The sequence below is a fragment of the Dunckerocampus dactyliophorus genome, chromosome 2 (genome assembly GCF_027744805.1).
Source record: "Dunckerocampus dactyliophorus isolate RoL2022-P2 chromosome 2, RoL_Ddac_1.1, whole genome shotgun sequence".
Lineage (NCBI taxonomy): Eukaryota > Metazoa > Chordata > Actinopteri > Syngnathiformes > Syngnathidae > Dunckerocampus > Dunckerocampus dactyliophorus.
Genome location: NC_072820.1, coordinates 15,415,096 through 15,440,704, shown reverse-complemented (window position 1 = coordinate 15,440,704; position 25,609 = coordinate 15,415,096). Strand labels below are relative to the sequence as shown.

Sequence of the window (25,609 nt, the reverse complement as noted above, 5' to 3'; positions counted from 1 at the left end):
ACACTCAACAAACAGGATCAAAACAAGCAAACTGCTATCAGTTCTGAGCGAGCTTTTTTCTAAGAATGGTGCATTCAGGTGCATCACATAACTCCTCGGGCAAAAGTTGCTGCTGCATTCATGGACACTTGGAAATCACAGGAAATGCACCCAAACATGCACACGCAGCCCAAATCAAGTGATATTTACACAGTAACACATGATTGTCAAAACTTTGTCCTTCAATTTGGTATGAAACGAATATGCAGACTTAAACCATAGCCATCGTGAGTGGACACAAAAAGTGAAACTCAAATTGAAGCCATTCAAACGGAAGGATGCCAACGTCAGACTGGAATAAAATATATGGAGGATGATTACTTATCTATTTATCAGTGCTGATGTCAAACTTTATTCAAATGTCACCATGCAAAATACATGCTTTTGACCCGGAATTACGATAAAAATGAATGAATGAAGTAATTCTGTTCAGTATTTCAAGTTAATTAAGATAAAAAGGTGTATGTGTTTAAGTGTGCAGGAGTAGGGGGTACATGGCTTCAGATCAAATGTCTGAAGGGGTACGCCACTGTAAAAAGTTTGGGAACCACTGTTCTAACATACGTCCCTAGAGCCTGTTTATGAGCATCAAATGTAAGAAAAGTCTCTACCCCTCAAACGGTCAGTGATGTAAATTCCGTCTCTTTTTAGAGAGTCGGTCCTTTTGGCTTGGCTCACTAAAAAACAGCTGCTCTTTATTTAGGCTCACTAGTGGCTCTTAATTTCTTAGTCTTAATTTATTACCAAATTATGTGTATTGTGTAAAATGAATTACTAATGTAAAAAATACATCAAATGTTTACTATTTGAATGGATTTATTAAAATCCTCAATGAACAGCTACAAAAAATATATACTGTATTACTATAATGTATTATAAAATACAAAAACAGGACCCATCTCAACAGACAAGGTCAAATCTGGATGCAAATCTCTAACTACCGGGTATTTACAATCAAACAACACAATGTCAACAAAACACCACAAAACAAATTAAAGCGTGTAAAACAAAAAGAAAAAACAGCAACCAGGTAACAGTTGTGTCTTTACTGAAGATCGGCATTCACAAAATAAACAGTGCCTCAGCTTTGAGGGGCTGATCCTATGATGTGCAGTGAGTAAAAATACCTAAGTTTTTAACTACAAATAAACTTGTTCATTGGCTCAATTTAAAATTGGCCATCACTTAATCAAAATAAAATAATTTTTATATTTTATCTGGGCCAGCGCCTCTCAGAGTCTCAACAGCATAATAATTACATCCGGACTTACCTACAGCCTCCACCGTTTATCTTGCAGTTAGGACTACTTGTTTAACTTATCAGACAACATTCTTTTATAACACATTCGGACACACTGACAGGTAAGTGACCATGTCCGAATGAGGCTCGAGTGTAATGAGTAGTAATTTCTTGAAGGTTAAGAAATATTTACGTTTTAGACGTTCCACTCCGACGGCACTGAGCCTTGCGGTTGCGTTATTCATGGATGCGTAGAGCTCCACTATGCTCTCAGGGTGCCACGGGAGCTGACCGCACACTGACCCCTTGTGACTGCTTTGGAACGGGACGGAGCAGCGGAGTAAAAACAGAAACTGCAGATTAATACGTGCTTTCGCTTTTAAGTCCCCAAATACCAGAAAACTCTCCAACAACGCCAGAAAAAGTTGCTACATTTGTCCTTATTTGCTTTTGAGAAAATATGTCGCCAAGAGGGTTTGGAATGTCGCCAGATTTAGCGTCAAAGTCGCCAAGTTGGCAACACTCGTGCTGTGTGTGTTTAACTACGCCCCACCACTGCTCAGTCTGGACACAGAGACGCAGACACATATCTTGGCTTCCAGTGATGCGAGCCGGCCCCCGTCATTCATTTCAAAGAGTCGGCTCTTCGAGCCAATTCTTTTGCAACTGACTACACACAGTCACAACGTCCGGGTAGACATTACAATACAATGTTTATCCTTAATCATGGTCACGGCAGTCCAGTGTCGAGGGATGTGTGGCTGCATGTCAGCCGAACGCAACATATTCTTCCACGGCGCACCGCACTGTAACAACTTCTCGAGTGAGTCATGTGTTTACGGACCAAAATGTAGTTTTTAGGCTAGAGTTTGGACAGCACACGAATAAACTACTGTGGGACTTGAAATGCTGAAAAATAGTATAATATGGGCGCTGTGATAATCAATGAGCATTGAGATTCCATTAGTTGCCAGTGCAAAAGGATCTAAAATTGCCTTTGCAAACCTATAACACCTCCTGCAGGTTTGTACAGTCTATTTTCATTAAAATTGCATGACATCATACTGAGATGTGTTTTAAATATACAGTGGAACCTCGGTTTTCGGACACCCCAGTTACCGTATGATTTGTTTTTTTGCCAAAATTCTGCCCGTTGTTGTACTTGGTTATTGTACATCATTGAACGTACACTGTAAAAACTACATTTAAAAGTCAAGTAAAACAAAAGTCCCATTTTAAGCAACATTTTTTTTCCTAAAAAGAAAAAATATCTGTCTAGCAATTCTCACATGAGAAAAATAATCTTATATTAAGAAGGTATAGCTAGAGAATTCTGATGAAGATATGTTTTTGGCAGAAATTAGATCTTTTTTCTAATAACAAGCTGAAACTTAATTTTGACTATCCTTCAGCAATAGATCAAGAATATTTGTCTAAAATTAAGAATATAACTTTCTAACTTTCTAAATTTAACAATGGACTCAAAATATATATATAAATTTGCTCATTTCGGAACAATGTGAAGGCTGCGCTGCAAATTTCCTGGAGAATGCCAACATTTATTATATTAAATCTAGTCATAAAATCTTGGTTTAAAGATTTTTTTCACAAAATACAAGCTAAATGTGTAAGATTATTAAACTTAATTCAATCTTTCCTCTTATCTAGTTCATAAATCTAAAAACTAGCAAATTTACATGCACATCAAGCCAAAAAAATTTCAGATAGTGTTTATGACAATAGGTTTTCTTAAATTAAGGAATTTTAGACAAAATGTAACTTTTTTTTCTTAAAGTAGGACATATTAGATGTAGAAAAATGAGTCTGGTCATCAACATAGTATGGGAAGAGTGAGTACGTGCGCAAGGGTGCAATTAACTATATTGTGGCCAAGTGGTTAGCATGTTGGCTGCATCATCAGACACCCTGCGTTCAAATCTCTGTTGGAACCTTGTATAGAGATTACATGTTCTCCCTGTGGACATTCTCCAGGTATTCTGGTTTCCTCCCACATTTCAAAAATATGCTCTAAAAATTGCCCATAGGTGTGATGGTTGTTGTGCTCTGTTGCTCTGCTGAAGGTCAATATACGACAATATTCCTAAATCTACAATATGTAATAATGCTCAAAACGTCAACAGCAGTGTGATTCCAACACCATATATGTACCTCCAACTCACAAACACGTCTTTAGTTTGACGCTTCCTCGCGAGGAGCATTGAGGGACACTCCGAACATCACAAGAACGTCTTTATTATGCGTGTATGTGTGGTCTAAATAAACAGGGAGACAAAGAAAAACAGTAAGCAGATATTCATGTCACTCACTAACGTAACTCTTACTGCTGAAGTACAATTTGCTGCATTTAAGTATGCTCGGAAATCCCAGAAAATGTATGTACACTCAAAACACGTGGATTCAACTTACATTTTGTGGTGTCTTTGAACCCATAATGGCTCTTAATAACACGGTTAAAGTGTGATTTATATGTTGTGCTACTATTAAAGAGACTAGTGTTAGGCAAATACATTTTCAGACGTGTGCTATCTTTTAGCTTGGTTTAAATGTTCAATTCATTTGGAGCTATTAATACATACAAATATGCTGTGTCCTGTCATTTATCTTTCTGTTCATAAAATACAGCAAAAATGGGCACATTTCACACGTAATTGCAAATGGTGATTAATCATGATTAATTCATTTGAAAACGAATTCATTTAATTAAAAATGTTTATCATTTGACAGCCGTAGTTATAACATTTTGCTTAAATCTACCCACACAGCAAATTTTGTCTTAATTTATGACATATGATATATATCCAATGCACAGTATCATCCCCCGACAGAAGAGCAGTTTCAGTGGCAGATTACTATCACTACTCCACTGATTGAATGAGCAGAACATTCCTCCCCCACACCATGCAACTTTTCAAAGCAACACAGGGGAGCGGTAACACACACAGGACTTTATGTGAAGTCATCTGATTTATTTATTTATTCTTATTCTATTTTTTTAACTCTCCTATTTTGCTTTGTTTGTTGTATTTTTAAGTGATTACGTTTATTAGGACACTTTTGCAGAGCTGCTGGAATTGTGAATTTCTCTTGGAGATACAAAAGTATCTACCTATATCTTATAAGAGCGTTTGGCTTAAATCTTACCTTGTAATAATAACATATTACTTAAATCCAGTTGTGTGATAAGAACAACTTGCTTAAACTTAGACCTGATTTCTTATTTTAGGACTCATTATATTAGATATATTATATACATATGTATCATAAGATTTCTAGCCAAGCAAATTTTGCTTACCCCATTTTTGCTTGAAATAAGGAAAATGACAAACTAGTCTGTTTGCCCTGTACTGTGTCATTCTGCAAAATGGAGTCTCCAAAGCATCCTATGCGTTGTTAACTCACTGTCCATGCATAATTTCTTATTAAGTGAGACTGCTAAATAACCCGCCACTTGAGCCAAAGAAAGCAGCAAGTGCCAGCAATTTGATAAAGAACGTCAGAAACTATTGAATTGGAGTAATCCCTTGGTGAATGTCTTTAACTACAGTGGGTCACCACATTGGCAAGAAATAAGAAATCAAAGAAAGTGTATGATGCAAAAGAGGTAAAGGTATTAATAACACAGATCACAAACAATCAAAGACGTTTGTAGCATTGGCTAGCATGACGACAGCGTGACTTGTTGTGCCGTAAAGCGGTGTTTGCCATAAATGTATGCGATTGCATCCTTTGATGTACACAAAGTGATGACACAGTCTATGTCCATGTTTTCTTGGACATAACAATGTTGAGATTTTGTTGTTGGAGTGAATTAAGTTAAGTCCCTTCCTCTCCCCCCAATCCCTCTCCAAGTGGCTGCTCGCCTCGCTATCGACAAGAGTCCACAATCAAGGTGGAAGTGATGTTAAATGTTTAATTTCATTAATCATTCATAATTATTTTGCATTATTTTCTGAATGTAAAACTATTATTTTTCCCTGTAAAATGTATTTTGTGTTAATATTTTTGGGTGTCTGCAACGGATTAATTGGATTTACATTATTTTCTATTGGATACATTGCTTCGGTTTACGTACAATTCGGTTTTCATCTGACCTTTTGGAACGGGTTAATAACGACAACCGAGGTTCCACTGTGTTTTTTTCCTGTCATGTAGCTAAATATGGGACTGAAATACTAGAAACACTCCTTGGTATTGATACAGTGCAGTCATATAAACACAGCAAACCACAATTACAAACATAAACATATTGTTACCTTAATACCTCTCTGAGTGTCAATCCAAACTGAGCAATATCATTTTTGTACTGGATCTCATTCGATTGTGCAAGTGTGCCTAACATTGTGGCTGGTCACACAAGCTTAAGTCCACAAGCAATGTTGCAAATGTTCCCACACACTTGTGTCAGAAATGTAACAAAATAGGACATATCCAGACTTCCCACGCCAAGTTTTCAGATTCAAGGCAGCAACGCTTTGACACCAAGTCACAATCTCTGCCCACCTGTCCCATCCCACGTGGAATCCTGCGAGGCAGATAGCCACTGCCTACGGTCCCGGCATGCACTGCACCTGACAGCAGCTGAAGAAGCCGCAGTGACCCATGAAGAAATCCCTCGTGCTTTTGCTGCTGTCACTCACAGACAAGATCTGTCCCGCACAGAACCTTAGACCGCCTTAGACCACTTTCCACCATCAAATGCAGCAAAGTACAAATGATCTGTGTTTATCATAGCCAGGATATCACTGCACAATTGAATGCTATAACTGAGTGGTTGCATTTGTCCAGGTGTCTTGCTAAACACTCCTGTCCAACAGATGCTGCTTCTATAAAAAGATTTTCCTAAATACTGGAGGGAAAGAGGGCACGCTATGACACAATAGCCGCACATGAGAAGATGCCATTTCCTCTTGGATAAATTATCGTAATGCATCTCTTTTTGTATATTTTTGTGTCCTGCTGCACTGACAGTGTTTCATCTCTGCCAAAACTCCAAGATATGCAAGCTTGAAAATGCTCAGAATCTTGATGGCAAACAAGTAAAACTCGGAGGACGCTTTGTCAACACAGGAATCCAATTTTAGACTGCAGGCTGCACCTGCAAGAAACGTGCAGCCGCCGGCTTCCGCTTATCTGATTTAAATGTGTTCTCTATCTGTGCATTTCACCCAGGTTTCTAAGAGGAAAACACAGATGCTTTGTATTGCCTGAGGGAGGGCATTTGATGAATAGTCCTGCAGCTGAGAAAGTATAAGGACAAAAATGGTGTGTATACATCAATGTAGTGATTATTATAGTTAAGACTATTCAATCGCATGGGCTTTGATCAATCTAGCGCTCACAATAACAAGGTTAGGATGTGCACTTGTTTTGTCTTGAAGCAATGGAGCCCAGTATTGGCAGCATCCAAAGAGGGTCAACTAGTTTGCTGCCTAACGGGGTTGTAGAGGAAATCTAAATCAATGATTCAATTGCAGTTCTATGTTATAATGCTAAAGCAAAGTTAAGAAGATAAATACAGTACATAGTGGTGTGAAAAAGTGTTCGCACTTAAATGTTTCAGACCATCACACAAATGTAAATATTAGTCAATGACAACACAACTGAACACAAAATGCAATAAGCCATTTCTTAAGCTTTGGGACGCCAGTGAACCACAGTGAGATATGGAACAGTGGTGAACCTTCTCAGGAGTGGCCGGCCAACCAAAATTACCCCAAAAGCGCAGCGACGACTCATCCAAGAGGTTACAAAAGACCCCACAGCAACATCCAAAGAACTGCAGGCATCACTTGCCTCTGTTAAGGTCAGTGTTCATGACTCCACCATAACAAAGACACTGGGCAAAAATGGCCTGCATGGCAGAACTCCAAGACAAAAACCACTGCTGAACAAAAAAAGAATATTAGGGCTTGTCTCAATTTTGCCAGAAAACATGTTGACGATCCACAAGACCTTTGGGAAAATACTTTGTGGTCTGACGAGACAAAAGTTTAACTTTTTGGACAGACTCATACTAAGTGAAATGAAGTGAGGTTCCCTATGCTGGTCAAATTAGCATGTCAATTCAAGGGATGGGAATAAAAATAATTAATAATGTATTTATTTACTATTTACTTATTAGTAGTAGTAGATTGATTTCTTGTTTCAACATAGACTTGTGGAAAATGAATGGAGTGAGGTTCCACGGCCTGGTAGTTAGTGTGTCAACACAAGGGATGGGCATACAAATCAATTAGTTGATTAATTTCTTGTTACAACACAGACACGTACAAAATGAATGGCGTGAGGTTCCCTATGCTGATCTAGTTAGCATGTCAACACGAGGGATGGGAACAAAAACCTTTAATAGTTGATTTCTTGCTTAAACATAGACTCGTGGAAAGCAAATACAGCAAGGTTCCTTACGCTAGTAGAGCTAGCGTGTCAACACAAGAGATGGGCATAAAAATCGGTTTGTAGTAGTTGATTGATTTTTTGTTTAAACACAGACTTGTGGAAAGTCAATGGAGTGAGGTTCCCTATGTGTCATAGGGACAACATTAAGAGATGTGTCAACATTAAGAGATGTCAATAAAAATTGTTCTTATTAATCAATTTCTTATTTAAACACAGACACTTTGAAAATGAATGGAGTGAGGGTCCCTATGCTGGAAGAGTTAACGTGTCAACACAAGGAATGGTCATAAAAATCAACATACAAAAAAAATGCATCTATTTTTGGGGTTAATGGACTTGGATGTTGGGAACAAATGATAGAGTCATTGATTGGAGTGTTGGTGACAGAGGAGGGAGGGGGAGGACACGGACAGCACGTTCCAATCCACAGAGACTCTACCATTTTACATTACTATTGATTTTAACACTGAGACACGGCATACCATCGATCTTCGTGCCAGTAACAGCAGAAGCATCTTCGTGCCGCACAGGCAAAGCACATCTGCAATATAAAGCACGAGTGCAAACACACACACATAAAATAGGAGCACACGTAGAAAGACAAGTGCAGTCACAAATCAGATTGGAAGGAATCCACTATTGATTGACAGTGCGCTTGTGCTTCTATATACTGTAGGTTCTATGCCCCCGTGCTGTGCTCCAGGGCATGGCTGTCAGTCCTGCTATTACATGAGTGAGGGAAACTGGTGCATGAGGCAACTAATATTCAGAAACACCACTCTTTTGGTTTAAAGGTCTGGCTAACAGGAGAGAGTCGGGGAAGATGGTAGAGAAATGGAGAGGACGAGGTCCAAGGCCCACAGAAGACACTTGATGTTAGAAGACATTTCTAACCTATAGAGGAGCCAAACTCTGCTCTTATACTTCAGAGGTATTTCAATTAATGGGCCATTAGGTAAAGTAATCAGCCTACACCAATTGGTTTTTATTTAAGACCTGAAAACTCATTTGACATGGAAGGCTGGAATCTTAATGAACAAGAATTAATCACGTCGGTAGGGTGGCATAGGGATACAACACCTGTGGCTCAAGGTGAATTGGGAGCCTGAAGGGATAATCACTGAAACGGCAGAGAATAAAACCAACAGGTCAGAACATAAATGCTATGTTCAATTAAAAATCAGAACACACTTTGGTGATCAGTCAGCAGCTCTGACAATCAGACACCTGCCTCGCCTTTTAAAAGCTTTACTCTACTGAAAACATCATCCATAAACTCATCATCAGACTCACCAAAGTTTGCTGGTATTGAAGCGTCCGGTTCTCAGTCTTCTTCTTCACCATGGCCGCAGCATCCTCATTAGGACAACAAATCCAAGACTCTCCCGAGTGTGAGGAGCTAATTAATCAATGGTCAGTGGAGGATACACGCCATGGTATGTGTACAGCGTAACAGTTCTCACATGAGAGAAGCTCCTCTCTGCGGATCATGACACCAGGCGACGCTGAGCCGCCACAGCTCGTGCGTGTGGCTGCAGACTCCTGCAGCTCCTGCAGCTCCCACTGCCTAACACCGCCTCCCTCCACTACTGACACTCATCCACAGTGCTGTGCTGTAGAAGTGTCAGTTTGTGGAGCTTACTGTTCATCAGTGTGGATCTACTTGTTTGTGTTGGATAATAGTGAGAATATTTTTGAAAAAAGGAGCCCTATTTTCAAAATTGCGTGTAAACAATTGAAAAAAACTGTAATTGCGATTAATAATCAGATTTAGTGCATTCTTTTTTTTTTTAACCGCATTGATATAATTTTTAATATAAGGCTCCCTTGTATTTGGCAGGGCCAAGTGAGGAGCTGAGTTGCGTCGAAGAGACGTGAAAATGGAGGAACATGTAAGTTGTCGGTCCAATGAATGGGAAACGTACATTTCAAAAACACTCCGAGGCACCATTGAAAAAAGGTTGAGTGATGTGCCTTCTTTCTAATAAGGAATTTGCCTACCACCGAAGCAGCTCAAGTTTAGCCTACCGCATCAACGCAAAGCCACCAGTCGTGAGTGCAAGCAAAGCTAACATTAGCAGCAAAGATGTTAGCAATTTAGCGAGCCATAGAAAACTCTTCACCAAACTGAAATCAATGAGAAGACCCCGCGTATGAGCAAGTCTGGAATCGACAGGCTGACGAATATTGTTGCCAAGCGAATAGCGATAAACTGCAGGCCGATAAACATAGTTAACAGAGGTGTTGCAAACTGCATCCAATGACTCATCATACAAGCCACCGTGCAGGGCTACAATTGTTACCAAAATCAGCAACATGTACTATAGTGAAAAAAACCCAGGCCTAACATTATGGTGGAGGATTCGCCCAACTGTGTTGCTATAACCAGAGATCACTGGACCTCAGCTGGCAACCACAACTATTTGGGAGACCAAACACTTTATTGACGGTGATGAACATTTTTTATGTGTTTTCTTTGTGTCTACAGTACTGTGACTGATGGGTTTGTTTTATTTATTTTATATAATCTGAAACAGCGGAAAAGCAACAAGTTCAGTGGTCCATACTTGTATTGCTCAGAAAAATATTCGTACTGTTTTCCGATGTGTTAACTTCTGTGTTTTATATGGACCTGACATTTTATTTTATTTTTCTTTTCAAATTATTTGGAAATTGACAAAAGAACACAGCGATATCCGGTGTTCGAAACTAAATGTTGCAGGCGGCACTTGGGACTAGTCTCAAATACAATGGGATGTCAATGGCTAGGACTGCATGTATTCCAGTCTGTCAAAAAATAATAAATGACTTTATAAAGCAGGCCGCATGGTGGCCTAGTGGTTAGCATGTTGGCCACACAGTCAGGAGATCGGGATCTGGGTTCGAATCTGCGTTGGGCATCTCTGTGTGGAGTTTGCCTGTGGGTTTTCTCCGGGTACTCCGGTTTCCTCCCACATTTCAAAAACATTCATGTTAGGTTAATTGGCGACTCTAAATTGAGTGTGAATGATTGTTTGTCTGTATGTGCCCTGCAATTGGCTGGCGACCAGTCCGACTTCGCCCGAAGTCAGCTTGGACACCCGGGACCCTAGTGAGGATAAGCGGCATAGAAAATGGATGGATAGACTTTATGAAGGCGGTTGTTTTATACAGGGTGTCCCAAAAACTTATCATTATAAAAGCAATTATCTTGAAAACTACTCAGTCTAGCTCAATGAGAATGAACAGTTTAGGTGTTGAACACCATGAGCTTATTTTGGGACCGTTTCATAAGTGTTCAATATGTGCACCGCCTGTGACACAGCTGCACAGTCTTGGGTGACTGTGTGCGAGTATATTCCAAGATGCAAAATTACTTCTCTTTGGGAGTGAACGGCATGGCTCAACCTGAAAACAGAACAAAAAAAAAACTACTAAATATAAATTAAATACTATACCAAATACTAAATTAATCTAAAATCTTGATCTGTTTCTATACACTCCGAAAATTTTAGGTTATTTCAACAAGAATTGCCAAAATTATTGGCCTGCGAAAATGCTAGAAAGGTGAGATCAAAAAGAGATAAATTACCAGTAGATAAATTAATTACAGATCATAATTAATCTTTCATTTTTTAAATTTTCTTGACAGCACTAATATATATATACACACACACAGGTATACATATATACAAACATATGTATACAGTACATACAGACACACATATACACACATACTGTATACATATAGACAGGCAGTATACACAATATATTCTGTACAGTACTGTATATACTGTATACAGTATGTATTGACCCAAATATAACATGACCCTGAAAATCGAGAAGTGTTTTTTAAGACAAACTGAATATCTTTTTGGTGTATTAGTATGTTATCAGTATCAGTGAAATAACAAATGGTAGTAGGTTGCAGTAAAAAATTATATTATATTTCTTAGCTGCTGGACAGTTGTTGGCTATGCTTCATTGATCACCATTATATTAAAATTTGCATCATAACTCCCGACCCCGTTTGTTTGCCAACTTGCTAACAGTCTTTGGACATCTCTCCTGGTCACTGATGTGTGTGTGATGCCATGTATAAATCTTTTTTTTTCTAAGAAAAAATGCTGTCCTATATCAATCCAGTGTATACAAAGGGATGGGGTTTCAATTTGTCAGGCATGATACGCTGATAAACGCTCACAAAACGTCATCAGAAACTATTTTCGATTTCCAACTTTGTCTCACATTTTCATTTATATGACAGTTTCACACAAGAACGGTCATAACTGATGCAACACAGGATAAGACTTTAGCAGCCTTTTAGAAGTCTTGCACATTCATCACAATTTATCTCCTCCAGTTGAAAGACGTACGACTGTTTTCACTGGCTGAGTACTCCCCCTGATGAATCATCTGAGGCCTCATGACTAAAGCAGTGGTGTATCCATTTGTAAACACTCTCAAATTGATGCGAGCCCGAAAAAATAATAAACAGCGGCTGTTGAATGAAAGTCAAATATTCATTTTGAAACCCAAAAGGCAAACGGTGCCTTTTAATTTGAAGTGGTTGCCTGAATGAAGAATAACAGGAATACTTTCCAGCTACTTTACTGTTTTGCTCATCTGCATTTTTAATAAGTGTTGCTGCCAATTCAAATTATTAATGTAACACATTCTCTCGATTCACACATTGGCCATTGGTAACAAACCAAGAAAGATGCATGAAAATGAAGAAAGGAAAGCTGGAGGATATAAAGTATTTGTAGAAAGAAGTACATCTCTCAATCAATTAGTACATTGATTTTCTATTTGGGTTTGGCAAGGCACCTTAGTGTCCCCTCAATGTTACTTAACAGTTTGGGGAAGGCTCTTTTCTGTTCCCAGTACACAAAGCAGTCCATTAACAACTTTACTGGAGTTTTATGCAAAGCCAAAAAGCAATTCAACCTCTCCAAATGTATGGGAAACATCGCACCTTTGTTTACGGGTAAAAACATTCAATTCATCTGTCCAAGCTCAGTTATTAGCATCCTGGGCAGAGCAATTCACAGTGAATCTTAAAGGTTTTTATGGGTCAGTGAATCGTTTAACATGCTGAGCTCGACACAACTATTTTAAAGATAAATTGACAAAGAGAAACACCAAATAGGGGTTGTCTGTGCAAACTTAATGAAATTATAAATATTTCAGCTTGCCAAACAGACACTTGAGGGACATTTTACAGGAGTGGCTTGCTCACAAGCCCCACAAACATCCCCTATATATGGGGTGTCAAAGTGCAACCTGGGGGCAACCTTGTGGCCCCACAGCTCATTCTAAAACACAATTACTACCAAAAAAACCCCCACACAACAGCAAAAGTGGAAAATAAAGACTAAATACGCATAACATAATGAGAAACAGTTGAATTGTTGATGCTAACAAAAAGCTGACATGCAGACTGTTTTTTTTTAAGTATATATAACATCTTGGCCTTTTGCATTGGTTTTAGTCTTGACAAAGTGACAAATATCAAAACGGCCCCTTGTATCTTTTGAGTTTTCAGTATGCTGCCCTCAGTTTGGACACCAATGACTTATAAGCACGTTACTCATACAGCTCTGAGGTCACAAAATTTAGGGATGTTCATTCTTGCACATACGTATCTCTAGCACTTTGGGTTACATTCTGTACATACAGGGGGCTTTTTTCACACTTGCAGAGGTAACAGAGGTACTTTGTGCCCTCTGTTGGGAAAAAGTTGTTACTGAGAACATCCCCAAAAGCAAAATGTACATTCTGAGAATTGTATTTGAAAAATGTAACACCAACATACTGTAGAGGGACACTATAGAACACAGACTGAAAAAAAAATACGGCATCACATTAAACAATTTATCTGCTCACAGGCCTTCACATCAAACGCTCTGATCTTTTGCAAGGTGAAAACAGACACCCAGCACACGCCAAGCTGCCAGATAAAAAGTTCAAAAGGTATGGACTATGGGCACCAGGCAAAACAATCTAAGTAGGTCCTCTGGGACTACCAATCAAGAGTCAATGTAAATATCATATATTATGTTTGGCCTTAAAATCATCTCTTTGCAGAAAAGAGTGCCACTGATTTCTTTCTAGCCACAAACAGGCCGACCGAGGTGCTGTGACCCATCAGCAAAGAAACTAGGTGCTCTGCAGCCTCGAGCACCAGCACACTGACCCACATCATCACATCTCCACAGGGTTCTGAAGAAATGCACCATCCTTGTGAGCACATAGGGTATAGTATGAGCATGCCACCTGGAGTGTATGTTTATGAAAACAATAGTTTTTTGTCATAAGCAAACAAAATTCGCACATGATGAATGTGCATGAAGGTGACCTTTTGCAGGACATTTTGGTGGAGTGTAGGCAACACACTTTTGTTACATTATTTAAAGGCACAAATCAGGTCATTTTGTTTCCTCTCTTTAAAGGAGATATGTCTGAAAGTACATATTTTGAGGATTTCTGTGGTTATTTTTCTGCATAATTCCAGTCCAGGGTGTACCCTGCCTTTTGCTCAAAGTCAGCTGGGATAGCTGCGACCCTCGTGAGGATAAAATGGATGGATGGATGTTCTGCATAGTGTACAACCACCTGTGTCTTTTGTTTGCAAGTTTCTCCAATGTATGACATCCCTGTTGGCAAGAACAAGCACTCGGCGAAAGAAACATGCAACCAATTAGCAGCAGCCAATATCGCAATCAGACCTTCTGATAGCATTTGCCCTTGAGCAGAAATGTGGACAAAGTTGACTGCAGATTTGACAGTTTTGGAAAACTGCAAACGAGCCAGTCATCTTTAAGAGGACGTAACATACTTACGTTTCCCCTGGGACGACTTTCCTCCCTTTTTCCCACCTCCTTTCCTCCCCTGCGCTACGGATTCCAAATCGTCAGCTGTATCGCTCCATTTCACCTCTCAGGATAGAACAAGTTGAACCAAGGGCGCGCGCAGCCACAGGTTGTGGCGCCCCCTTTAATGGCCAACGTGATCTGGCTGCAGATAACACACGTGAGAGATCGCGGTGGATGCCACGGACCGGCCTCTTCCAGAAGCGCAATCCATTAAGCTAAGCGCTGAAGTTACCGGCGCTGCGCGTAATTAACGGCTTTTGCGCACAGCAGTGAGGCGTCTTCGTGCTGCACTGGACCTCACTGGCGAAGAAATTCTCCCTATAATGCCGATTTATGTGGGAGAAAGACAGCGGGGTACCGGTAGTCGTGTCCGTGATGCAATGCGGGTAGCGTCGGTGCCCCGTCCTGCAGCTTTCTCCATGCGGGGAGATACGCTGTCGCCCCGGTCATTATCTGGGGAGCTGCTGTGTGCATTCGTCTTAATTTCTGCATTCTCTGCAGAGATAAGGGGGAGGGAGAGTATGCGAATGTTCTTCCTTCCTCAGTCTCCTCTCTCCTCCACCTCCTCTATGTATGCACACAATGTGTTTGGGGGTCTAAATTTCGGCGTTGTGCGTCTCAAAAATGACCCCACAAACAGCTGTGAAGGTGCAGAGAGCTCAGTCAACATCCTAACTAATGGTGGGGGAAAACACTTGAGGATGAATTGTGTATTTTCCCAATGATGACTCCTGCCAGTGCCTTTTGACAACTGTTATACCTTTTCAACCTGACAATCACATTGCAGCGACAGTGCAAACGTTCTTCCAGCTGTGTCCCAAGACATACAACCTCACAATGATGACTTATAAAAGATACGAGTGAACACATTTAAACATAAAGCATGATCGGAACACATGTGAAGCAGCCTCTCCAAATAATGAAAAAAATATCCTGTATACATGTGAACACATGGTCTTGCCCCTCCTATCCATGAATAATTGTTCCTAAAACTGGATTATGACTAAGATTGTGGCCTTTCAGTTTAATGCATGACAGCAACCATGACAGCCATCAACACAACAAGCCATCTGTCCGTCCATCTATTCATTCATTTTGTACAAACAAGGTACTCAACAGGCGGCCCGTGGGCCACGTCCTGCCTGCCAAAGATTTTCATTTGGCCCGCCAAAAAACTCCTGAATAATGTAAACCATTCAGTGTTTGTTCATGCAGTACATCCTCTGCTCTGCAGGGGGCAACAGTAAGGCATACATGTCAGTGGTGAAGCAGTATGGCAAAAGATGAGGGCTAGCATTTAAACAAATATGGCACTACTGAGCAACTGTCAGGGGTTACCACTGGACACTGGTAAGTTGCCATACAGGGGACTTAAACTTGTAACTTATTCACAAGATCTCGTGGACATCTCCTGAAGTTCTCGTACTGGCAGTTTATGAGATTTAGGAGTGGCAGAACAATTCAGAACAATTAACTTCAAAACACACCAGCCAGAACAAGAGTATAACATTTTAAATATATACATAAGTCTGAAAATTTGCAAATATAGTATAGGTAGTATAGCTCTTTACCAGTGGACACCATATTTTTGCATTTGTATGAGTAACTTAATTAAATTGCCTGCACAGGATCTCATGTTCGCCAGCCAATCACAGGGCACATATAGACAAACAACCATTCACACTCAATGGGCAATTTAGGAGAGAAGGAGGGGAGAACATGCAAACTCCACACAGAGATGCCCAAACGGAGATTCAAACCCGGATCTTCCTCATCTCCTGACTGTGTGGCCAACATACTAACCACTAGGCCACCGTGTGGCCCCTGAATTGAACAGTTATAATAAATACTAAGAGTTGAAGTAAATATTCTTTGGTGAGCTACTCAGCTAAACAGACGGCGAGCTACTCGTAGTTCACGAGCTACCTGTTAAGATCCCGTGATAGCGTTACTATTTTAAAGCTGGATACACTACATTATTATGTTGAACAACTTAGACACACAACTAGTGTTTTGAAGAAAAGACATAATTATTATAATGGTGACAAGAGAGCAAGGTTGTAAAGTGACACTTTTTAAAAAGTAAGTTAGCACGTACCCCATGAATGTGAGAGCCAAAGATTTTCCTTGTGGGATGAAAACAAGCTCCAAACAAACTGCATTGCTTGTTTGTTTTAAACACAAAATGTCACTGTGGTAAAAAAAAAAAAAAAAAAGTCACATTTGGAGTCCGAGGACCAGAGACTAGGAGGATAACTATAGCCAGCCAGCTAGCTGACGCCAGAGAGACAGTGGTGCCAGGCAAAATGTGTAAATAAAGATGGTAGAATAGTCGAACTTCAATGTGAATCAAATGTGAGCGATCACACATGCTGGCATCGATAGACTGTGACAAGCTATCGTCAACTGACTACACATTTCACAGACTATTTGTCATTCTCAAGGTAATAGGGGACGTCCCTGGTCAATTCAATAAACAACATGTACTTTTATCTGGCTGCACATGCGCGAGTAGATGAAAAATTCACTTACAATGTCTCATATTTTAGTCGCAAAATGTGACCATTTAATCACAGTCTGGAGCCCTGAGGTGAGGGAGTATATTTCCTCCAGACTTGGACCTGTTGACTTATTTTCAGTGGACAGTCAATGTATACTGCTTTACAGGCTGTGCACTAACTACTAAGTTATATCCAAGTTTAATTTCTATAATATTGTCCCTTGAGAAGATATAATACCTGGTGAAATGTGAGGAGTGTAGTCATTTTTGTGACAAACTGTGCACTTTAGTTTCCAATGGAAATACATGATTTCAGAACAAATAGAAGGTCGACCGATGTGCCAGAAAGGATCGAATTCAACTTTACGGATTGCACCGTGTGGTACACATTTTGGGGTTAGTGGGAGGAAGTCAAAGAAAGCCAAAGAGACTCCATGCAAATGTAACAACCCACTGACCAGCACAGCACTTGAGGCAGCTGGGAGTGAGGTTTACTTCATGTTTTAGCGTACAGCTAAGCTAGGGCATCCGGTACACAAACATAGGGCAACCCCATGCAGAAAGGCACACTTCAGCTGTGAGTAGCCATGAACACCTCACATCGGTTAAGGAAATCAAACATAATGCCCTTTGGTCACAGGCTGTATTCCTAAATTCTGCCCACGCTGACTCTGTGTGTTAGGTCAGCTTGATAAATGACTATATATGTAGAGTTTGCATCCTGTGTTGCTCCCTCTACAGTCATTTTCACCATATGAACCTGAACTGCTACCTCTGCTGGCCACTTTGGCAAAAGGTAAATGGCCTGTGCAGCTATGATTTGATGTCAGCTGTGTAAATGGAGTCTTTCACAATCATAAATCATTAACCTTTCAGTCAGCAACAAAGCCAGTCCCATGAACGCCTACAGCCAGTGGGTGGCAAAAAATAAGCACCATATCAATGAAATGCCATTTTCCATCTACAGTATAATGTTTTCGCTATGCCGGAAAGTTGGAGCGCAGCCTGCTCTCTGGCTAGATAGCTCTTCCCCCTACTGAATAACAAGGCTGGAAATCAAGAGGGGAGTAAGACAAAAAGGAAACACGGCTCCTCTGTGTGAGATCTCACCACGGACACGGGATATTTTTCACCTGGCTTGGCTCTTTAATGGAACAAATGTGGACTTATCGAGCGCGGCAAAGCAGGGCATGGCTTTAAGCAGTGAGTATTTTGTTACTTTGTGGGCTGAACATGCTGTGAGGCTTGCCGTGATTCAGCTTCAATGTGTATTCATGTCCTCATCCAGGATTCCTGCTGCTGTGTATGCTAGCCTCTGAAGTTTGGGATGCCGGGACCAAGCCCATTGACTTTGTGTGCAGCAGATCAGCCAGGAGGGCAATGAATATTGTGTCAGAGATACAAACTGCAATGGTGAGGATTTAAGATGAACTTTTTCAGATTCAAATTTATTTTCCTACAGTAATCAATTGCACACCTCAATTAGGTTCATTTTGTCTTCTTATAAAATGAATGTTCAATTTGTGATGTTCAGACAAACTGTAGGGTATGTTGAGTGGAAATTTTACCTTGACGTGTTTCGACTGTCATCTGCAGGCTTCTTCAGAAGACTTCAATTGTATTTACACTATTGCATTCAATTGTATGTACAGGATTGCAATCAGGAGTCAAACTGCTGCCATCATAAAACCATTATTAAGTAACATTTTTAACAACCTTAATTATCATACAGGTGCACAGTTAATACACAATATTATGTGTAACCACTAGGTGTATAATGGTACAGGTATTCATACTGTGATTTGGGGGTGAAACGATTTCTCAAGTAATTTGAGTACCTTGATGACAAAAAAAATCTAGATTTTCTTCCTGTTTCGAGGAATCATAACGCCCTTACATCACCCACGCAGAAGAAGAAGCGGCTGTTTATTGAAGGGGTGGGAGAATTAAAGAGGCGAGAGAAAACAACAAAGCGATGAAAGAGAATAGGCAGAAAATGTGGAAAGTGTGGGAGCATTTCAGGCTAAACAGAAAGTTTAACACTGTGACGCGTATCCATTTTAAGGCGGCACTTACATACCACAATAGCGCATCGTTGATGTTGCATCATCTCTGAAGATACTCAGAATGGAGGGGAAGGCCCAAGAAAAGGTTTTAACGTGGTGCAAATCAATGAGATTAACATTAATGTACCTTACTAACATAACGTTAGCCATGTGGAGGGCTAACTTTCTCTTAACTATGTCGAATGTGTGGCTGGTTTATCACAATGGCAACATGACTTCATACAGGGTTTGTTTCATCTGCAAAAAGGCAGCGCTGTGACTTAAGAAGATGGAAAATAAAAACATTTTAGCTCACTAATCAGTAGCTAGGCATTTCTAGCAGACACTACTGTGTAATGGAACAAGGACGTGTGTGTCTCACTTTCTTGGTTGATGGATAAAATATCCTAATGTGCTTCGCTACAGTAGGTGTCTTGATTTTAGTTTGAACACTGCAAAAACTCAAAATCTTATAAAAAAAAATATTTGTCTTATTTTTAGTCAGCTAGTCAAAGTTTATGGTTCAAAAATGCACAGCCATCAACATAATGTAATATGTAATTTCATCTTAGTAATGTCAATTAAGAAATCATTACTTCTCCCCTTTTCCAGTAACTCACTACAGTCTTGGGTGGATGCATGTACTGTATCTACAAAGCACCATAATGTAGTCTCAGACAAGCAGCTGAGCTAACAAACAGTATTTTAAACATGATAGTCCAAGACATGCGCCCACTGAGCATGGTGGATAAATACAGTTTGCTCCTATATAAAATGTGAATTTAATAAATAAAACTGTTGAAAGAATTTTCAGTAGAAGACTTGATTACTAAAATATTCGATAGCTGCAGCCGTACTCTGATTTGTCGGTATGGTAGAGTTCCTCCACAGTATACATTAAGTGAGTGACAGGAAGTGTAACTGCCTTGCGTTATAGTATATATAGTAGCCTATATATATATATATATATATATATATATATATATATATATATATATATATATACACACACACCACTAATTCTACTACTATTTTCTGGATGCTTTTGATACTATTGTGTTTCATTTTAAAAATCATTAAAGCTACACAAAAAGCCAAGCAGTTGAATGTTTTCCATTTTGTTCCCTTATTGTACCAAAAATGCAAAAACAAAAAGGGGGGAGTGAGACAAACACAATTCGCAGCTTGTAATTTAAACAAAAAAAACCCAAAACTGAAATAGGTTGTTTATCAGGTCATCATCATAAGTTTAAGACCACAGGTTATAAAAGCCAAAATCTGCTCAAAATGTTCATTTTCTGTCAGGCATTCACACTGTCATGCCCTCCTGATGGCTAAAGCTAAAAGCTTTCTCTTTTTGAACGTGGTCGGTTTTTCGAGCTGCATAAGCAAGGCCTTTCGCAGCGTGCCATTGCTGCTGAGGTTGGGAGCAGTAAGACAGTCATTCTACATTTTTTTAAAGATCCTGAGCATTATGGAACAAAAAAATCAAGTGGTAGGCCCAAAAAAATCACACCGACGCTGAGCTGGAGGATCCGATTGGCTGTCCATCAAGACACAGGGCGGTCTTCCACCCATATTAAGGCCCTTATTGGTGCCGACTGCAGCACATGCAGATGTTGCAGCGGGCATCCCTCATGACTGAGGGCCCTCGTCTGTGTGGTAACAGTTGGGTTTTTCAACAGGACAACGCTGCAGTTCACTATGCTCGCTTGACCAAGGACTTCTTCAGGGAGAATAACATCACTCTTTTGGACCATCCTGCATGTTCCCCTCATTTCAATCTCATTGAGAACATTTGGGGATGGATGGCAAGGGAAGTTTATTAAAATGGCCATCAGTTCCAGACAGTTGATGCCCTTCGTGACGCCATCTTCACCACTTGGAGCAATGTTCAACTAGCCTCCTGGAAACACTCGCACTCACACACTCAAGCATGCCCAAACCCATTTTTGAAGTGATTAACAAGAACGGTGGAGCTACTCATTACTGAGTCCTACTCAGAACATTTTTTTTTCTGGTTTGGAGAGTTTTTTGTTATTTTTGAGTGATGGTCTTAAACTTTTGATCAGCTGATAAACAGCCAATTTCAGTTTAATTGTTGTTTTTAATAAATTACTTTTTCAAAATGCTTTTTGTCTTATTCCCCCTTCTTGTTTTTGCATATTGTAGCTCTACTTAAAACCTTATTAAGATCCAAATGTGCAAAATGCAAATTCTAGCAATTTTTCAACTGGTCTTAAGATTTTGATCAGGAGTATATTTTGTAATTATTTTATTTCTAGCAATATTGAACTGAGCAGCCAGGACAAAGATAATGGCATGACTTCTGAATTGTACAATAATTCACAAGTTGACTTTGGAGGTTCTACAGTGCTCATACTCACAATCATAACTTCATCCTGGCAGAACGACTGCAACAGTTCCACCAGCCTGTCCACGCCAGTTCATCTACCCTGCACTGTGCTCCACGTAGCATCTTGGGAAAGAAAATCAGTATGTTAGTGCACCCATGAGTCCAATATGTCGCTGTTTCATTTACAATCAATAATTCTTCCAACAACCATATTGATTTTCCTTTTATATCTTCTGTACCACAGCACCAGGAGAGAAGACAAGACATCAGTGCATCCTTGAGGCTTCTTATGGAGGGTGTGAAGGTGGCAAGGCACCCCAGCCAGGCTGAATGCAGCTTGGTGCTTTTACAGAGACTGGAGCACAACATCAACAGTTACCTCCTCATCCTCACACATCTTCAATTGAGTGTAAGGAGCTGTCAAGGTGACACACTATGGGAGGAAAGCACAAGCAGTAAGCAAAAGTTGGCAAAATGTACAGAGATTGTCCAGATAAAGGTCTGAAATGATTTTACAAAAATATAAATAATATTGATCCAGTAATCCTAATGCTCATTTGTGCTTTCTGATCACCAAAATATTGCTTCCTGGTTCAGGCTTCCTCACACAAATACATCACACGCAACAATTAATCAGTGTTGATGAAAAAAAAACAGTGAGCGAGGGAAAAAGTATTAATGGGTTTTCCTACGTGCCCTGCATCGGATTCGGAGGCAATATCAGTTGTATAAGGTGTTGAAATATCCGGGTTTCTCGTAAACACAAGGCTTTCTGAACCACTGGTGTTCTGGGAGTGATTTAGGGAATGTTGTGTGACCCCCCCCATGCTTCCTTCCTCAGGACAGGACAAAGATAAAAGCACATATTTTCCACATGAGACCTCTTAAAAGAAATGTACTGTACTACTCTGCACTGTGTAATCAGGAATCTGCTTTATGATGTTTACCATTTCTAGTGCAAATGCATTTTGACAACATGATAATGACTATTCTTTTTTCCCTCAGGACCAGCAGGGATCAATGGAGAGCACAGAATTGTCTTGTGTTCCCGGAAGCAGCCTCAGTTTGAGCACGGTCCTGCTGAACTACAACCGCCTGATCACAGGAAAACTGGAGCGGTTGATGATTAGCCTAGAAAGCAGATGCACTTCCCAATGACAAGATGAACATCTTCAGGAAACACCACTCTTTGTTGATCCAATAATGGGGGAAGGGCTCTTTTTAAAGGGATTAGAAAAAAATATTTTGCAATGTTCTGAACTCCTGTTTCAATACGTTGACCATAACAATGCTGCCCGGAGGAGTTGTGATAGTGTGCATGTAGTTCAACTTCCCATAGCTGTGTCATGTTGTTGGACCGTAAACTAGTCGCGAATGAAGCAACAGCGCTTTTGCTGGTTGCAGTCAAGTAGTGCACTCCATTTTTTGTCAATTGCTTCCAGACCAATAAATCAACAATCAATTCCACACTATCAACAGAATTCTAAACAAACGTACTCTTATTAACAATTGTTTTGTAAGGATTGATGTAGTATAAAATTCATCTTCATCCATCTATTCTTCCACCTCATGAAAAGATCACAGGGAAAACAATAGAAAATCTAAAAATATCACATTTGATAAAATAGATAATTTGACTGGATTTAATTGGCAAATGGACAAATAAATTTGTTTCTGTACAGCCTTCAGGTTCCATGCCCACTGTGAACGCATCCATCAGTATACTTTATACTAGATTAAAATGTGACGAGATTTCTCTTTTGGAGAAAAGTTGTCTCGCAAAAACAGGCAAAAACAGGGCAGCCAGAAGCTAATCAGATTGTTAACTATGACATTGTTACTATGAATGATAATACACATAATATGTAAGTGGCAGTGTGCAAGACATTATTGGAACCGCACATTCAGTGCTGAACCCACTCTATAGACCTTGCAATCCAACCCAGTGTAAGGATCAGCGAGTGACGTGTGGCTGTTTTTTCCCTCAGAGCTGCCGCTGTCTTAATGTCCAAGCAGAATCTGTAGTAATTCTACATTTGATAAAATTTATTTAAGATTTGTCAGATCAAAACACGTAGATGTTCGGACTTGTCTGCACCCTTAATCGCAGAGCGGTTGTATTTATGCTTGTTACATTTGGCTGATTTGGCTTTACATTTGGCTTTACAAGCACCAGCAATCACCAGTTCAGCTTCACAACACACCTCATAAGTACAAGAGATTCATGTTGACAATTTAGCTACATGGTCGCTATATTTAGCCATTTATATAGGGATGTAAATCTCTGTGGTAAACGATTCGATATGCATCTAGATATACGAGTTAAGATATGATTAAAAAACAATATATTTAAAAAACATACAACAATGCTGTAAGGCAGGTGTGCCCAACCACTGGGCAGCGGGAAATGTTCAGGCACAATGAAAAAAAAAAACACTTCCAAAATAAAATAATTTGTAAATAATATAAAATTTTATGTAAAGGATACATTTTTGGAAATATGGGCAATATTATTTTATTCAAAAAATAATATATAGAGTGAGAAATCCCACAGTTTTTGCATGTTTAATACGAGCGATGACTTGTCCCTGTTTGTTTTTGTTTGAAGTGGGCTCCTCCTTCGAAACAAAGAGTCATTTACAAGCTAGCAAGCAAGCAAGCTAGAGATGACACAGGGGACACGAAAGGGAAGCACAAGGGAGATTGATTGACAATGGTCTACAGCCAATCAGGACGCAGAAAACAATGGGTGCTGCAGACAGACGAGAGAGGGAAGAGAGAGAGAGAGAGAGAGAGAGAGAGAGCAAAAGAGAGAGAGAGAGAGAGAGAGAGGGGCTCAATTTCCCACAATGCAATTCTTCTGAAAGGGCCAGGCTCGGCCTGGAACAGCATCCATACGCTGAAAAAAAAAAAAAAGAAGCACAAAAAAAATTCAGCAAAACAGTGAAGCCGCAAAAGGTGAACCGCGATACAGCGAGGGAACACTGTACCGTATTTTGTGCTAATATGCATATTTGTGCAGTGTACCTCTCTGAAAAACAAACTCCAGGCTCGTACTGGTGGATGGTGGGTCTGTATTCAATTATGCTTTTAAAAGAAAACTGCACTTTTTTTGGAATTTTGCACATCATCCATAATCCTTATGTGAAACATGAATATACATTTCTTTCCCTTTTCTGTGTGCTCTAACAAGAGAAAATGAGTTAGCACGAGCCAGCATGACATTACGACAATAAAAAAAATGCCAACAGTGTTCCATTTACTTGACTGACCTGTATATTAACCAAGCTACAGCTTGTTGTATTGTTATTGTAGCAGCACACAAAAAAACTGTATTTATCTGGCGGAGTAACACAAAGCCTCTCTAGTCTGAGCATCATCACCACAGCAACAGGACAGAAGGGTAGACACTAATGGCTCTCAATTTCGCTACAAAGACTCAACAAGATGTTCGTTTGCTGTCAGCATTTTTTACCTGTGGACTGGAGCACAAGCCTTGTGCTGAAAGACACAGCCATACCATCCCATCCCACAGCCAGCCATATAGGGCAAGCAGTGCACACAAGTGAAAGAATATTCATATTTATTTTTGTTCATTATTCATTTTAAAATTTTTCAGTAGGACAGGCTCTGCCTCCCCTGACTGCACGTCACTGATCAGCACACTTGTTGTGAACAAGTTAACATAGTTTAAAAGAACAATATGAGGCAATGTCACAACATCAACAAAATAATGAAATTATTCCCTTATTTCCTTTTAGGGAGAGACTTGTTGAAACAAAAATAATTATATTTATAAAAACTATATATACAGTAATATCCATCCATTTTCTATACCGCCTATCCTCATTAGGGTCGCGGGGGTATGCTGGAGCCTATTCCAGCTGACTTCAGGAGACAGGCGGGGTACACCCTGGGCTGGTCGCCAGCCAATTGCAGGGCACATATAGACAAACAACCATTCACTTTAGAGTCATTAGAGCCATTTAGAGTCGCCAATTGTATGTTTTTGGAATGTGGGAGGAAACCGGAGTACGCACGCATGGGGAGAACATGCCAACTCTACACCGAAAATGCCCAACGGAGATTCGGTCTTCCCGATCTCCTGACTGTGACTCTGTGGCTAACATGCTAACCACTAGACCCACTAGCCCA

General features: G+C 39.9%; 2 protein-coding genes across 13 annotated transcripts in view; one reads left to right on the top strand and one right to left on the bottom strand.

The window, feature by feature from the left end:
* The window catches only part of clcn2a (chloride channel, voltage-sensitive 2a), a 76,711-nt gene that overhangs the window by 50,336 nt on the left and 766 nt on the right, over positions 1-25,609 (bottom strand). For 7 of the 10 annotated variants that reach the window (XM_054756372.1, XM_054756409.1, XM_054756400.1 and 4 more), the window contains exon 1: positions 14,912-15,131. In XM_054756372.1, the coding sequence (XP_054612347.1) occupies positions 14,912-14,974 (63 nt within the window). In that variant the 5' untranslated portion in view covers positions 14,975-15,131. The other 3 variants (XM_054756424.1, XM_054756433.1, XM_054756381.1) reach the window with 3 other exon arrangements.
* On the top strand, positions 17,954-22,919 carry thpo (thrombopoietin). 3 transcript variants are annotated; one of them, XM_054756533.1, is made up of 5 exons: positions 17,954-18,256; positions 18,342-18,466; positions 21,508-21,594; positions 21,699-21,909; positions 22,460-22,919. In XM_054756533.1, the coding sequence occupies exons 1-5, from the start codon at positions 18,244-18,246 to the stop codon at positions 22,582-22,584; spliced, it is 561 nt and encodes a 186-aa protein (XP_054612508.1). In that variant the 5' UTR covers positions 17,954-18,243; the 3' UTR covers positions 22,585-22,919. The 3 variants fall into 3 exon arrangements, with proteins under 3 accessions (XP_054612508.1, XP_054612525.1, XP_054612517.1); XM_054756542.1 differs by having other exon boundaries at positions 17,957-18,256; positions 21,699-21,863; XM_054756550.1 differs by lacking the exon at positions 21,508-21,594.

Bases quoted from the DNA above. Each gene is read 5' to 3' on its own strand.
- thpo (XM_054756533.1), top strand. The intron at 21,595-21,698 runs GTATGTTAGTGC...TCTGTACCACAG, and splicing joins CATCTTGGGAAAGAAAATCA to CACCAGGAGAGAAGACAAGA. The intron at 21,910-22,459 runs GTAAGCAAAAGT...TTTTTCCCTCAG, and splicing joins ATGGGAGGAAAGCACAAGCA to GACCAGCAGGGATCAATGGA.